The sequence below is a fragment of the Ostrinia furnacalis genome, unplaced genomic scaffold, assembly GCF_004193835.3.
Source record: "Ostrinia furnacalis isolate ACB-3 unplaced genomic scaffold, ASM419383v2 OfSCF7585, whole genome shotgun sequence".
NCBI classification, from domain to species: Eukaryota; Metazoa; Arthropoda; class Insecta; order Lepidoptera; family Crambidae; genus Ostrinia; species Ostrinia furnacalis.
The window spans coordinates 240,517-256,222 of NW_021137824.1; the positions used below are offsets into that span (position 1 = coordinate 240,517).

The following is a 15,706-nucleotide window of genomic DNA, read 5'->3' on the forward strand; positions in this document are numbered from 1 at the left end:
TGCGGTCCAAGCGCATAAACTGTAGCGATTTTGATGATTAAAATTAGCGAGCATCGAAACCAAATGAGTAATAAGGCAATACTGCAAGTATTTATACATTTTTAAATATGTTAATAGTAGATACGTATGAATGCAGGTTTTTAATTAATTTTCAGCTGTACATTAATAGTTATAGCATCTTTATGATATTATCTTAATTTATCTTGTACATTGATTAGATTTTCCTAAAAGGAACTCTTTAACTTATTAATTCTACAAAATAAAATAATAAAAGATTGTCTTTGTATATCTTTCTAATATTCTTGTCACTTGGACCAAACATACATTGGTCTAACTTGAAATCATAGTCAAAGAACAGTATGCAAACATTCAATATAGTTCAACATAGGTTGAATGATAGTTCTAAAAATAAGTTAAGAATATCACTAAATAAAATATTAAGCATAATAATTATCTTCCTAATTTCTTATGACTTGGACCAAACGTAACTTCCATGTAACATGAAGTCATAGTCAAGGAGCTGTATGCAATCTTTCAATTTAATCCATCATAGGTTGACTGGTAGCCATTTTCATCTCAAAGCTTAAGTTTTATTTAACAGATAATAAATACTAATAAATTTAGACCAGATTTTTCAATAGTTGGATAAGTTTTAACTGTAGAATAAGTTTGGCGTATTGACAATTTCAATATGGGAAATAATTCAAAATGAGTCCTATTCTTTAGTTAAAACTAACGATTCAAAAATCTGCCCTTAAAGAATTATCTTTATCGAGCAATTAATTCATCAAATATTTTTATCAATACTTTCATCATAGTCCATCTTTTTGAGAATAAATTAGTGACGACATGACTTAACTTAAACATAAAAAAAGGTTATTAATATAATATTAGCTATTGGTTACGTTAAATTAAAAATGATGTGACACATTTTAAAACTTAGTTTGGTTTACTGTCCCTGCAATGAACCTTGGCTCTTACACTATTATCAGAGCGTCGACTAACATACCATTTTTGCTGTGTCAAACTGTAACATAAAGCGCAATGTTGCAATGCTGTTGTATTGACGTCACATTCTCATAATGCTTGAGCTCTTTGATTGCTATAAATACAATCCATACTAACATGCTATAAAAATGATTACAATTCATTTATTTATAATATGATTTTATAGCTTGCACTGTGATGTAAGAATTAGGTAAATTGTTAAATTGCATTATTAAAGTATGNTGCTCCGCCAGCGCTGTCACCTGCCATGTTGTATGCTCACCTGAGCTGCGCCTCGCAGGTGAGGTGCGCGCAGAAGTGCGCGTAGGTGTGGCGCGGCGCGGGCGCGCACGTGTTGAGCAGCGCGGCCAGCCCCAGCGGCTTGAGGCGCGCCAGGTGCTCCGCCAGCGCTGTCACCTGCCATGTTGTATGCTCACCTGAGCNTGTACACTACTAACACTTTCACACAAATTGACACAACTGGCTACTGAAGGCGGGATATGCATGTTCAGCAGTGTTGCGGTCCAAGCGCATAAACTGTAGCGATTTTGATGATTAAAATTAGCGAGCATCGAAACCAAATGAGTAATAAGGCAATACTGCAAGTATTTATACATTTTTAAATATGTTAATAGTAGATACGTATGAATGCAGGTTTTTAATTAATTTTCAGCTGTACATTAATAGTTATAGCATCTTTATGATATTATCTTAATTTATCTTGTACATTGATTAGATTTTCCTAAAAGGAACTCTTTAACTTATTAATTCTACAAAATAAAATAATAAAAGATTGTCTTTGTATATCTTTCTAATATTCTTGTCACTTGGACCAAACATACATTGGTCTAACTTGAAATCATAGTCAAAGAACAGTATGCAAACATTCAATATAGTTCAACATAGGTTGAATGATAGTTCTAAAAATAAGTTAAGAATATCACTAAATAAAATATTAAGCATAATAATTATCTTCCTAATTTCTTATGACTTGGACCAAACGTAACTTCCATGTAACATGAAGTCATAGTCAAGGAGCTGTATGCAATCTTTCAATTTAATCCATCATAGGTTGACTGGTAGCCATTTTCATCTCAAAGCTTAAGTTTTATTTAACAGATAATAAATACTAATAAATTTAGACCAGATTTTTCAATAGTTGGATAAGTTTTAACTGTAGAATAAGTTTGGCGTATTGACAATTTCAATATGGGAAATAATTCAAAATGAGTCCTATTCTTTAGTTAAAACTAACGATTCAAAAATCTGCCCTTAAAGAATTATCTTTATCGAGCAATTAATTCATCAAATATTTTTATCAATACTTTCATCATAGTCCATCTTTTTGAGAATAAATTAGTGACGACATGACTTAACTTAAACATAAAAAAAGGTTATTAATATAATATTAGCTATTGGTTACGTTAAATTAAAAATGATGTGACACATTTTAAAACTTAGTTTGGTTTACTGTCCCTGCAATGAACCTTGGCTCTTACACTATTATCAGAGCGTCGACTAACATACCATTTTTGCTGTGTCAAACTGTAACATAAAGCGCAATGTTGCAATGCTGTTGTATTGACGTCACATTCTCATAATGCTTGAGCTCTTTGATTGCTATAAATACAATCCATACTAACATGCTATAAAAATGATTACAATTCATTTATTTATAATATGATTTTATAGCTTGCACTGTGATGTAAGAATTAGGTAAATTGTTAAATTGCATTATTAAAGTATGATTCTATTGAAATGGTCCGACATCCGGTAGCTAAATCGATGATATTTTAACGAGTAAACAATTATACCACGGCTTTGCCTCTTTACTAATAGGTATAGGTAATTATTTTAATGAGGAATAAAAAACCTGATTTTTTATTCCCACCTAGCAACAACTACTTAACATACACAAGTTATAATAAGGCAAAGAAGTCAAACCTAGGATGCAGGGAGATAGTTACGGTGTACATCTTATCGCTAAAAAGCGATCTCTTCCAGCCAACCTTCATACCATTGCTAAAACATTATATTGATTGACTAATTAATTATGTAAAAGTTTATTAACTATGTATTGTATGTATGCATCATTATTATGAACAATCTGAATTAATTATGAAAACAAATCATAACTAATTTTAACGTAAAACTAATTTTCGAAGCGTAATAATTTCAATAAGTCTAGTATATTTTTTACATAATAAGTTAAATCAACATTTTAGGATAAGATGATTTTATCATTTCAAGTTTAATTTTAAACTACAATAACGTCAAATATTTTAAAATGTTAATTAAACCTTCAAAATCATGCAGTATTTATAAAGTTTTAGTTTAAATCAAATCATGATTTTGTATAATATTTAATTCGTCTTCACCATGGTTATTTTCATACAGGCATTCGCATCATTGTCCCAGTTTTCGTAAATACCTGAGTGTGCATAAGCATTAGGCCTGGCGTGAACGCAATGCGCAAGCTGTATAAACCGACTGCAGAAAGAGAGAATAATGTTTCAATAAATTTCGAATACCTATTATGTTTTATAAAATATTTATGTTCATACTAACAAAAATTTGTATTGAGCGGGAATCGAACACGCAACCTCTGACCTATTAGTCCTGCTGCACGCCACTACTCCATAGGAGAGTTGTTAAGCAGATACGTATGTAACGTTTGTGATGAGCCTAACTTTATTGCTGAATTATCAATATTTTCCCTTTAAATTTGGAGGCTCGCAGTATGAGCTTCATTCTGTATTTCGAAGTGCTTCAGAAGAAGGAACTAGCTCCAGTGACGTCATATCTTCAGTAAATTGTGAGTGTTCAATATGTGAGTACATTTTTATCTTGATTGTTTTTAACTGTGACTTGTTTCGATTTGATGCAGATGCGTTATTTTAGTACATAGTTAACTAAGCATCATCCAAATCATGTTAATTTAATTTTTTACATCACAGACTGGGTTATAGTTTAAAAGTGAGGAATTTTGTTAGGAAATATTGAATTTTAAAACTAACTTTAATGTTTCAGGTCTGATTCAGAGTTTGAAGTGTTTGAGCCTGTGCAGAAAGCCAAGCCGAAGAGAAAACTAACATCTCGAGACACCGTTAGGTAAGACAGAAGTTCTTTTGCTGTTATTGTATCAATCTTAGTTATTTTCGTATTGACGATTTCGATAACTGCATCATGACCGAGTACGGGTTTAAAGTGCAAGATTTACTTACTTTACAAGTTGCGAGATAACCGACTTTAACATTGACTTTAATCTTTCAGGTCTGACTCCGAGTTTGAAGCGTCTGAACCCGTGCAGAGAGCCAAGCCTAAACGAAAACCAACATCTCGAGACAGGTAAGACAAAATATTTTTGCAGTTTTTGTTTCTAAGTATTTCATGTTTCATAGTAATTATTAGCTAAAATGTTTCGTCGCGTTGTAATTGTATGCAAGTAATCATTGTTACATCATAACTTTAAACTTTAACTGTATCCATTATGAATACGTTACTTCATGTATCCATTAAAGTGAATACGACAACTTCACTGCGAAAAAATTATAATATTATTTATGTATTAATTTTATAATGTCTTTCTCGATCACAGATCCCATTCTTCAAAGAAGCCGAAGTCGAATCCAAAGGAATCGTTCGACGTGCTGGGAGTTCTGTCGGACGAGGAGGAAGCCATAGAGAAGGCCACGCGCGCATCCAACGAGCCGAGGCGGCTCGACAGCAGCTTCAGCAGCAAGACCGCGCACGGCTCGCTGGTGTGGCGCGCGCCGCTGGCCGGCCGCTACTACGTGGAGACGCGCGTCTACAGCGCGGACGACGCGCGCAAGGCGCCCCCGGACCAGCGCTACACCAAGGCGCTCGTCACGCTCAAGGCGCAGCTGGACTCGGAGCAGGCTGAGTGGGACTACTTGCAGAGGTTCCTGAAGAAAGCTAAAACACTGTTTAGCGATACTAAACCTGTATTTTATGATAATAAAATAAATAAAGTAGGTTTAAAATAATATTGACTTAGGTTTTTTTCCTTTATTGACCTCGAGTGCCCAGGCAGGTTATGATTTTACATGTAAAATTTAGATAGGTTAGGATACATAATAAGTAAAACTAAGATAGTTAAAAATAACTTTTAGACTAAGTATTTGTACCTAAGTAAAGTTTTAGATAGCTAAAAGTAAGTTTTATAAAGAGCTAGAAAGTTATTAACAAGTTATTAATCTAATCTAACTACTAAAATGCCTTTTTGCTCTGAGTGTTGTATCCAAGTAGATAGCAGGCGGTGGGTAGGTCACCTGCGCAGCGCCGCACACAAAGGTCGGTGCAACGCGTTGCAGGCGCAAGACTTTGATGGTGTGGTTGAACTTGCAACTGCTTTCCAGGGTCGCATCGTGTCCTACAGGATCACTCCTACAGATGAGTACGTACACTCTTTGCCTGATATGTTTTTGCACAGTATATTTTCTAAAATCGATAACTTATTGAAACTCTCATTGAAAAAGCATATAAGTTTAAAAGTTAATTTCGAATATTTCGCTAATTTCTTTTTATTTAAGAATGAGCAAAGTGAAGTCAAGTCATTTGTTATTAAAAACTTTTTAGTTACTCGCAATTATGACTTTGATAAGATATTTGAAACACTTGTTGGTAGTATTAAAAACAAAGTTGAGGAATTCGAAGACCGCGATAGCGGCTGGACTTTTTTGAGCAATGTTTCCCTGGAAGTCAATATTAATAGGTACGATCCTCTTAGAGGGTCGGGTTCAACTTACGTTGATTTACCACTTACAATAAAAAAGAAAAAGGCGTGTATTAATATCCGGAATAAGGATGAATATTGTTTTCTGTGGAGCATTGTTGCTGCTCTGTACCCGGTGAAAAAGAACGGTGATCGTACATCCTCATATCCAAACTTTGAACAGGTTCTAAACATTGATGGCATGTCATTCCCAGTAACGTTCAGCGATATCGCAAAGTTTGAAAATAATAATCCTGAAATAAGTGTAAATGTATACGCTTTAAAAAATAATCGTACCGTAGTAGGACCTATATANAATTAGACCCTGCCTTTTACTTAACAGCCCCAAGTCTTTCATTTGATGCTATGTTACTTAAAACAGGCGTTCAGTTAGATTTATTAACAGACTTGGAAATCATTCGTTTTATACAGAAAGGGATAAGAGGAGGGATCTGTTTGTGTTCAACAAGATATGCTCAGGCAAATAATAAATACATACCTCATTATGATCCTAGCGAACCCGATTCTTTTCTGGTTTACATTGATTGCAATAATTTATATGGTTATAGCATGTGCCAATATTTACCTGTTTCGGATTTCCGTCTTTTAGATCAATCCGAAATAGATCTCTTGAATATTATAGACGTAGACGATAACGCTGAATTTGGATACATTCTTGAAGTCGATTTAATTTATCCTGAAGAGTTACATCATAGTCACAATGATTACCCTTTTTGTCCAGAAAAGTTCACACCGCCTGGTGGTAAGACTTCAAAACTAATTCCTAACTTGTATCCTAAATATCAGTACGTAATTCACTATGTATATTTAAAGACATGTATTAAAAATGGTCTAGTGTTAGATAAAATTCATCGCGTTTTATGTTTTAGACAAAGCCCATTTTTAGCTAAATATATTAATTTAAACACAGATCTAAGAAAGAAAGCTGTAACATCTTTTCAGCAAGACCTTTTCAAATTAATGAATAATTCAGTATTTGGAAAAACCCTAGAAGACAGCGAAAAAAGAGTAGATGTACGTTTGGTTAATAAGTGGTGTGATAAATCTAACAAAACTAAAAAGTTCATAACTGCAGACAGATTAATCGCAAGGCCTAATTTTCATAGTGCTACTATTTATTCAAATAATTTAGTCGCGGTACAAATGAAACAGGAAAGGATTATTTTAGATAAACCGATTTATATTGGTTTTGCTGTTTTGGAACTCTCTAAGAGTCATATGTATGATTTCCATTACTCAGTTGTAAAGCCTCACTACGGAGATAAAGTACAGCTATGCTACACTGATACCGATAGCTTTGTTTACAGAATTGAAACTGAAGATTTTTATAGAGACTTAAAGAAAAATTTTATAAACTATTTTGATACAAGCAATTATAGTTCTGACAATGTATTTGGATTACCACTAAAAAATAAGAAAATACCAGGTCTGTTTAAAGACGAGTTAGGAGGTAAAATTATGACCGAATTTGTGGGTCTTCGTAATTGGTTGGTGTTAAATCATCTTTATTGGGGCTGTCAAACAATCCTTTGGTTGACTTACGCAAGATTCGAACGTGTGGTCGTATTCAGCTTCGTACGTGCAAAGTTGAATTTACAAGACTATGTATTATATTGTACTAGCTTTCCGCCCGCGGCTTCGCCCGCGTGGAATTTTGTCTGTCACAGAAAAACTTTATCGCGCGCGTCCCTGTTTCAAAAACCGGGATAAAAACTATCCTATGTTCTTTCCCGGGACTCAAACTATCTCTATGCCAAATTTCATCAAAATCGGTTGCGAGGTTTAAGCGGGAAAGCGTAACAGACAAACAGACAGACAGACAGACAGACAGACAGACAGACAGACAGAGTTACTTTCGCATTTATAATATTAGTTGGGATTAAAACAGAATCTACATTAATCAAAAAGGCAAAAGGTGTTAAGAAAAATGTAATCAGAGATTTGTTGTCATCTGATTATAAATCGGTTTTGTTAGATGATAAAATAATTAGAAAAAAAAAATATTTTGTTTAGATGCATTAAACATGAGATTTTCACGCAGAGTGTAAACAAGGTAGCTTTATCAAACCAAGATGATAAACGTTTTATTTCATCCGATAAAATTACCACCTGGGCATGGGGTCATCATAGGAATTTATTTTAGATTTAATTAATTAGTTTGTTAAAATTTATTATATTTTATAGAAGGTATAATATTAATTTCATTTAGATTTTAAAATTCCATTTTATAAATGTGATATTTAAATAAAGGTATTACATGTTTTTTATGGTTTTCTTTATAATCCTGTTTAGAATAATATTATTTGATAAATATTTGTGCAATAATCTTTCTAATAAACTTAATAACCTAATTTTATATTACAATATGCAATTTGCAATATGCTGACACAAAACATCCGTTCGCGTTTGCAAAGTCAACGATTTCGCAATAAAGCATATCACATGTTTTTTACAATATTTCACCGAGAAGCTCATTCACTCCATATCACTGCTCGTCTTCAGACTACCGACGGGTTAATTATTTTGTAAGTATTCAAGTTTTTAATTTTATGACTGTACCATCAGCTATTTTTGTAAATTTATGATGATCACTAACAATTATTATTTTTACTTTTCAGATGATGCAAAACTCCGATATGAACATCATGCTTCCCCCGTTCACCTATGATCCCTGGGAGGGATTAACACAAGCTTGTCCAGATGTCTCGGGGCAGGTTGGCGAGCCTCAAACCTCCCGGGAAAAGAGGGTTAGACGGAAGACTGAGCAACCGACACGAAAGAAGGCACGTAGTTCAGCTAAGTCCTACGTCATTTCTAAGGAGCGAACTAGAGGCTTACGACTTATACAAATAAAAGTGTGCGACCTGACGAGTGAGCCTTCCTGTTCAACGGCATGGGATCCGGATGAGCACAGTGAAAGTGACGATAATGTGATGCTTAGTGCACAGTATGTAGTGACTGAAAATTATGATGAAATAATGGACATGACTGAATCAGTTATTAAAAAAATCTCTAAAAATTTGTGTAATGATAATCTTTAGTATTTAGTTTAGTTTATAATTAAGTGTAATTATGAAAAATGTTTAGTGCGAAGTTAAAAGTTTAAATAAAGTTTATGTATAAATGAAAGTGTTATTTTTTTATTCCCTTACATAGGTAACTAATAATTTAACTCTTTTTTATCAAGGATTAATAAAATAAAAACAATTAGTTTTTTTAGAATAATAATACAGTTTATTTATTATNTAATGTTAAAAGTTTATAATAAAGTTTATGAATATGAAAGTGTTATTTTTTTTCCCTTACATATGTAATAATTTAAATCTTTATCAAGGATTGTTAAAATAAAAATAATCAGTTTTTTAGAATAATAAATTTATTTATCATATTGCTACATTTTTTTCAACACACCATTTCTTTATACACATAACATTTTTTAATGCACAATATTTCTTGTGAGCAAAACAGTTAAATAATGTGGGGTTATCCAAACAATAAAGATTGTAAAGAGTACTTAAATTTGGAGCGCCGAAACAAGTTACGTCTAGGACGTCATTTTGATTACATAAATTATGCACCCATTTGATCTTTTCTTCTCCTTTTACTAAAATATATTTACCTTTTAAATAAGGTACGATAAGTCTTTGAAATTCTCTATAGTCAATATATCCTTCATTCCACCGATAGCCTCTGTTTTTCTCGATCCAGCAAACTTGCTTTTTCTCTTCAGCAGTTAATGAAGAGAACGGGTATGGAGGCTTAATCAAAAATATGTGAGTATGCTCTTGAGTAGCTATAGCAAATTCTTTTATGATAAATTCATTTCTGCTATTTTTAAATCCTTGCAGATCTACGATTATATTATTGCTATTCATGATATTTTCTTGACGATATTACTCAGAGGTTTGTATTCAAATATACAATCGTTTAGAATCAAGCAATNCGGGTATGGAGGCTTAATCAAAAATATGTGAGTATGCTCTTGAGTAGCTATAGCAAATTCTTTTATTATAAATTCATTTTTGCTATTTTTAAATCCTTGCAGATCTACGATTATATTATTGCTATTCATGATATTTTCTTGACGATATTACTCAGAGGTTTGTATTCAAATATACAATCGTTTAGAATCAAGCAATAAGCAGCTGTCTGATCTGGTATCTCTTGGTCTGTTTCAATTTCAACTCTTACGTCGATCGAACCTTTTAAAGTTTCGTGTTGTCTTGAACAGTCGATAACAAATAAGGGAGCTACGTCTCTGAATTCTTTCAAGCTCAACAACGGCTCTGACCGGCGTCCGTGATACGACTGCTGAAATCTTGAATACTGTTCGTATAATAAAGCAATTTTTTCCTCTGAAAAACTGACATTTAGTCCTTCATACGGATAATATGTTGAATTTAAAAAGACTCTTACATCTCGCACATGACAATGATCAAACTCCGCCATTGACAACACAGCATTATGTTTGCGATTGGTTTGTAAGGCAATTACAACAAATCGTGGTTTTTCTATTTGCGATGAAGTTTTTATAGACCAAGTGTGCTTACGTGTTTTAGGTAGTAATGGATATTCATACAGATCCCAATTACGAAACACTAATGGAATAGCTCGATCTTTCNAAAGTTTCGTGTTGTCTCGAACAGTCGATAACAATTAAAGGAGCTATGTCTCTGAATTCTTTCAAACTTAACAACGGCTCTGACCGACGTCCGTAATACGACTGTTGAAATCTTGCATACTGATCGTATAATAAAGAAAACCTATCTTCTGAAAAACTAACATTTAGTCCTTCATACGGATAATATGATGAATTTAAAAACACTCTTACATCACGCACATGACAATGATCAAACTCTGCCATTGACAATGCAACATTATGTTTACGGTTGGTTTGTAAGGCAATGACAACAAATCGTGGTTTCTCTATTTGCGAAGAAGTTTTTATAGACCAAGTATGCTTACGTGTTTTAGGTAGTAATGGATATTCATACAGATCCCAATTACGGAACGCTAATGGAATAGCTCGATCTTTCTCCAAGTGTTTCAATAGGTTAATCCTCTCACGGTCTGAAACTTTGATGTGTGGAACGCGCCAAATAATTTTATTGATTATTATGTCATCTACTACTTCACCTGCATTTAACTTGACTGCATTAAGGTTAGTATTACTTCTCAGTAACACTAACTCGTGTTTACAGTTAATGATAATTTTTTCATAATCCTCTGCAAATCCCAGTATTCTATTTAATGGTATAGATGCAGAAAATGCTCCACCACTGGTATTGTTTGTTCCTGCGGTTGACCACCCCCAAACTCGACCACATTTGGATTCATTTTCATTTAAGGATAGGTAAGATTTCATTGTTGTAGTAATACCAGCATTTTTAATTTTATCAATTTCGACTCCATTAAGTTCATATCTTATGTCTTGGAAGAGGAATAAGCCTGGATTATTAACGAAGTGCACATTTGATACTTTTTCTTTGGTGGTGCTGTTATACACAACTACTTTACCTTCGATATATAGACTACTAAGTGAAGGTAACACGTACAAGTCTTGTTGGTTGATAGGTATTCGTATTTCATCATTCTTGTTGAAACTTGTCACGTATGGTTTGTATGAATGATACTCGAAACTTTCAATGCTGTTATCGTATGATGTTTGTTGAGATATGTTTAAAATATTCATTTTATTAAACCAATTAATTTGAGAAATTCTTTATTGGTCTTTGTTAGCTTCTTTTTAAGCTGAAGCGGTCTGTCTTTGTGGAATGTTCTTTTAGAACTGAGTGGAGTGCGCAATGTAGAAGGATTTTTATTGAAGTTAATCATTTTTTTCTGAAATGTAAATAAAGTTGTACTTCTTCACCTCGTAAGTTTATCTCTTTGTTTTCAGCATCCAACAGCCTGATATTGATAGCGCTTATAGAACTTTGATTGACAGGAAAGTAAATTAAATTTTTAGGTATTTCAATTATTCGATAACCAGGTGGTACATTAGGCACGAATTCATAAATTATATGGCTTGCTTTCCCGTTCACAAATGAACCACTGACTACATCGCATTCGATCCTCACAATGGTTGTTGATAGAATGCTCACAGGATACTTTGATTCAGTACTTATATTTGCATTTATTGTTTGCATTCCAAAACCTAAAATTTTACCAATTGAGCTACTTTTATGAAAATGAACGTCTTTAGAACAAAAAATATTTGTTTTCAATGTGTTATTATTGCAAGTAAGTTTTAATGTAGTGTTCTTGATGTTATTTTTTAAGTAATCACAAATATCCTGAAGCTCGTAAGACCCTTCAGGAATTTCGATGATCTCATTTTCACCATAGTAAAACTTGTTGTTTCTTTCATCTATGTTGGGAATTGAATTGAAGGTTGAAAAATATAAAAGACCGCATTCGTAGTCCTCTCGAAGCTCTAAAGTCGGTGAATAATTTGTTGTTAAGGAGGCTCCTGTTCCGGTTATAGACACAGTGAAAGACATTATTATACTGACACGTTTATTTATAATTTTCATTATATAAATGTTTTTTCCAATAATTTCTTAAAAATTTCAGACACAAATGACCACAGTTTATTGTACCAAAGGCTTGATGTCGTACATAATTATAGTTTATAGATAAGTTACTAAAATATTTGACTAATTCTAATGGTGGTTTTAAATTACCAAAACTGTCATAATATTCAACATAATCATTTTGCTTTACAAAGGCTACCCAATGTGTACCAGGATTTTTATTACTATCCAAATTCATGATTGCACATTCTATCTTCTTAGGTTTCGCAGGTAATGTATCTCTCATGAATACACCACGAAAGAATGGAATATCACTAGCATGTTCTAATATATCCAAGTTAGTGAGCGCACGTCTAGGTAGCCGCTTAATCAGTTTTTTGAGGGATTGAGATATAAACCGGCTCCTTTTTTATGAGGCTTTATATACAGTCCTTTTCCAAGGGCTACTGCTTCCATCATTCTGTTATGCCTTTCTGATTCCATTAGACTCTTTTGTGCGGCTTTAGAATCATTAACAGCTTTTGCTATACCAGCTGCTCCTCCAGCAAGAGAACCTAAAGCCGATAACCCCGCAAAAATAGGAATAAGTGGTAAAAGTCCACCACATTTTGGAAGAGGAATACATCGAGGTAATCGTATTCCTTTTTTGTTAGCGAAAAGTTTTTTTGCAGCTGCATAAGCATATTTTATAGCAGAGTGATTATCTTTAGATTTAATTTTTTTTAATTCTGTTTTTATTTTCTTTATCCCTTTCTTAAATGACGTTATACCTCGACCGGCTCTGATTTTGGCTTTCATCGCATTTTTAACTATCCATGAAGCAATTTTTTCTCCTCTTCCAACATCTTTTGATTTTAACCTTTTCTTAGCCATATTTAACAATTCTAAGTCAGCCTTTTGTCGAGCACCAGAATCTTTATTCAAATAAGCAATATCGTGGTGCATACAAGCCTCGTCCAATTTGTTAATCCCACGGTCGCCTTGAAGTAATCGTTTCTGAAGTTTAGTTCCTGGACCACAAAATTGATATCCAGGTAAGTGTAACTCAAACGGTAAATGATCTATCAATGTATTAATTATACCACTGCCTCCCTTCATCGATTATCACAAAGTGAGTTATAGAGGAATTTATGTTTTATTTATATACACATTCACTTTTGTCAACCCAACTGTTTTCCTTATCACTTAAGCCTAACCATTTAACAAAAAGTTTGTTTCCTTTCCTTTTTATAACTTTTTCGATAAGATAAAGATCAGGCAGTGTCGTTTTTTGTAATTCATATCCGTAAAAAGAACCAAGAATAATTTGATTGTGTTTATCTTCAATTTGATACGTTTGTGGATTTGTTTGTTTGATTTTTATGATACGAAAAATTTCGGTAGACCAATTAGGTGTATAACCTTTATAAAAATCTCCTTTGAATTTACTAATACGAACAAAGTCGCCAACTTGAAAAGATGATCGTTTACGCGTTTGTGGCTTATGGCTTTTAATAATATTAGATCTAACAACAATCTCATTGGAATCATTAACATTTATTGGTTTGAATTTTGTAACCCGATGCAAAGTGTTATTGTACTGCAGTACAACTGCATCTAAATTATTTTTAAACCATTGATAACGACCGCATAAACTAAATATTTTGTAGAGATGTGATTTTATCGTCCTTATTACTCGTTCCACAATTGCAGCCTTCTTAATAGAGTATGTGGAATAGTGATTTATGTTATAACTTTTTGTTAACTGTTTAAAACAATCGTTATAAAACTCTGTACCCAGATCTGTTTGCAAATTTCTAGGCTTTCGTGTTGATTCGGTAAATATACTTCTCATTGCATTCGTAACACTTTGTTTGGATTTAGATTTCAACGGTCTAACCCATACGTATTTTGAAAAAGCGTCAATAACAACTAGAACATATTTATATCCTTTATTAAATGATGAATATTTTTGAAAATCCATAAGGTCAGCTTGCCATAAATCATCTATCCCTTTAATAATCGTATGTCGACGGATGAAATTTCTTCTCGCTGCTTTGTGTAGCTCGTTGACTATATCTTGTTTACTCATTCTTGATAGATTTTGCTGCAATCATCCGATCGATTTCTTCTTTCGTGTAATAAAATGTAGATAAATTATTAGTTGTTAATTTTTCCAAATTATTAAGATACTTCTTAATATTACTTTGAATGGTTTTCAATTCATTTTTTAAATCTTGAACACATTTATCCACATACTCTTTATTTACAGCCTCGTCATCGTTTTTAGGAGTTGGTAGTCCTTTTAATCTCGATGATTTTAAATCAAAGTCGCCTGTATCTGATCTTACTAATGTGTCATCTGTAAGAATATTAGTAAACTCAGACAGTCGTAAACGCTTATGAACGTGATGACCAAATTTATCTATATTCATTGCCGTCTGCTCGGCTTCTGTAGTGTAATGGTACTGCCAAACCCTCCTGTTGGAAGCTTTATATATTTTATATCTTTTATGATACCAGCTTCATGCAATTCCTCTATTATTGAATAAATTTCATTTTGTACTCCAGTGTTACCAGCTGCCCATGATCCAAATAGTAATTTTAACCTTTCCACTAATTCATTTGGATCATCCCAATAAACCAAATCAGTATCCTTCTTAACTTCTTTCAAAATATCGACACCTTCACCTCGTGAGAGACTTTCTACACTACTTGTGTGACTTCTAGAGAACTTAAACAAAGGTTTGATCACGTTCATATATTTAAATCCCTTGTTACTGTTTATTGGCTTTGATGGATCACAGTTTCGTTTGTGTGCATTGGTATCTATAAGTACTAATTTATAATTTTGTAAGTCCTCATTCGTAATAATTTTTAAATCTGGGATTTTTTTGTACAACAATTCTTTTAAGCCTGGAGTCTTTTTTAGGCTACGGTTTCCAATTTTCAAAATGCGGTCATCATCATGAACACGCGTATTACCGAGCATCAGCTTTCCCTTTACATTTCTAATACCATAAGGTACATCACTCATCACTTCAGATGACACCGACCACGATAAAGAATCGTTATTGGTACTCGGTGACGATTGAAGAGATTTAAATGAGTTTTCATGTACATCATAATCCACCGAGGGCGATGTAGTAAGGGTTTTATTAGATGTTTTGCAAACATCTATATTATCTAAATCCTCTTCATCATCGTCGCTTTCTTCATAATCTTCAGCAGAAGTATTTGATGCTTCACTTTCACTGTATTTAGTTCTTTTAGCTTCTGAGTTTTGCTCCGATCCTTCATTTATAAGACGTTTTTCATCAGTTTGGTTTGTTAGTAGTTTCAGCGGGTCAATGATAGGTTTAAATATCGTGTCCAAAGCCATATCATTTGAATTTTTTACATCTTTTATCATTTCTACTTTTCTTTTTACAGCTGCAGCAGATTTTAC

General features: G+C 33.1%; 4 protein-coding genes across 5 annotated transcripts; 3 read left to right on the forward strand and 1 right to left on the reverse strand.

Moving 5' to 3' along the window:
• The first annotated feature begins 1,457 nt into the window (after window positions 1-1,457).
• Window positions 1,458-5,032, forward strand: LOC114365371 (uncharacterized). The gene is made up of 4 exons (XM_028321923.1): window positions 1,458-3,817; window positions 4,018-4,098; window positions 4,261-4,335; window positions 4,586-5,032. Coding segments are annotated over exons 1-4 (567 nt in total). The 5' UTR covers window positions 1,458-3,815; the 3' UTR covers window positions 4,995-5,032.
• A 97-nt stretch (window positions 5,033-5,129) lies between these two features.
• LOC114365365 (uncharacterized) lies at window positions 5,130-6,044 on the forward strand. Its single transcript, XM_028321915.1, has one exon. The coding sequence runs from the start codon at window positions 5,223-5,225 to the stop codon at window positions 6,042-6,044; it is 822 nt and encodes a 273-aa protein (XP_028177716.1). The 5' UTR covers window positions 5,130-5,222.
• Window positions 6,045-8,050: 2,006 nt separating this feature from the next.
• Window positions 8,051-8,831, forward strand: LOC114365374 (uncharacterized). Its single transcript, XM_028321928.1, has 2 exons — window positions 8,051-8,268; window positions 8,362-8,831. The coding sequence occupies exon 2, from the start codon at window positions 8,362-8,364 to the stop codon at window positions 8,782-8,784; it is 423 nt and encodes a 140-aa protein (XP_028177729.1). The 5' UTR covers window positions 8,051-8,268; the 3' UTR covers window positions 8,785-8,831.
• Window positions 8,832-9,595: 764 nt separating this feature from the next.
• LOC114365372 (uncharacterized) lies at window positions 9,596-12,541 on the reverse strand. 2 transcript variants are annotated; one of them, XM_028321925.1, is made up of 3 exons: window positions 10,775-12,541; window positions 9,821-10,359; window positions 9,596-9,623 (listed from the first exon to the last, which is right to left on the reverse strand). In XM_028321925.1, exons 1-3 carry the CDS (start codon window positions 11,433-11,435, stop codon window positions 9,615-9,617), a joined length of 1,209 nt encoding a protein of 402 aa, XP_028177726.1. In that variant the 5' UTR covers window positions 11,436-12,541; the 3' UTR covers window positions 9,596-9,614. The 2 variants fall into 2 exon arrangements, with proteins under 2 accessions (XP_028177726.1, XP_028177725.1); XM_028321924.1 differs by lacking the exon at window positions 9,596-9,623 and having other exon boundaries at window positions 9,693-10,359.
• Between the last annotated feature and the right edge of the window lie 3,165 nt (window positions 12,542-15,706).

Coding starts and splice junctions, on each gene's coding strand:
- LOC114365372 (XM_028321925.1), bottom strand. CDS start 11,435: ATGAATATTTTAAACATATCTCAACAAACATCATACGATAACAGCATT.
- LOC114365371 (XM_028321923.1), top strand. Junction 4,099..4,260: donor ACATCTCGAGACACCGTTAG/GTAAGACAGAAG, acceptor TTAATCTTTCAG/GTCTGACTCCGAGTTTGAAG. Junction 4,336..4,585: donor AAACCAACATCTCGAGACAG/GTAAGACAAAAT, acceptor TCTCGATCACAG/ATCCCATTCTTCAAAGAAGC.
- LOC114365374 (XM_028321928.1), top strand. CDS start 8,362: ATGATGCAAAACTCCGATATGAACATCATGCTTCCCCCGTTCACCTAT.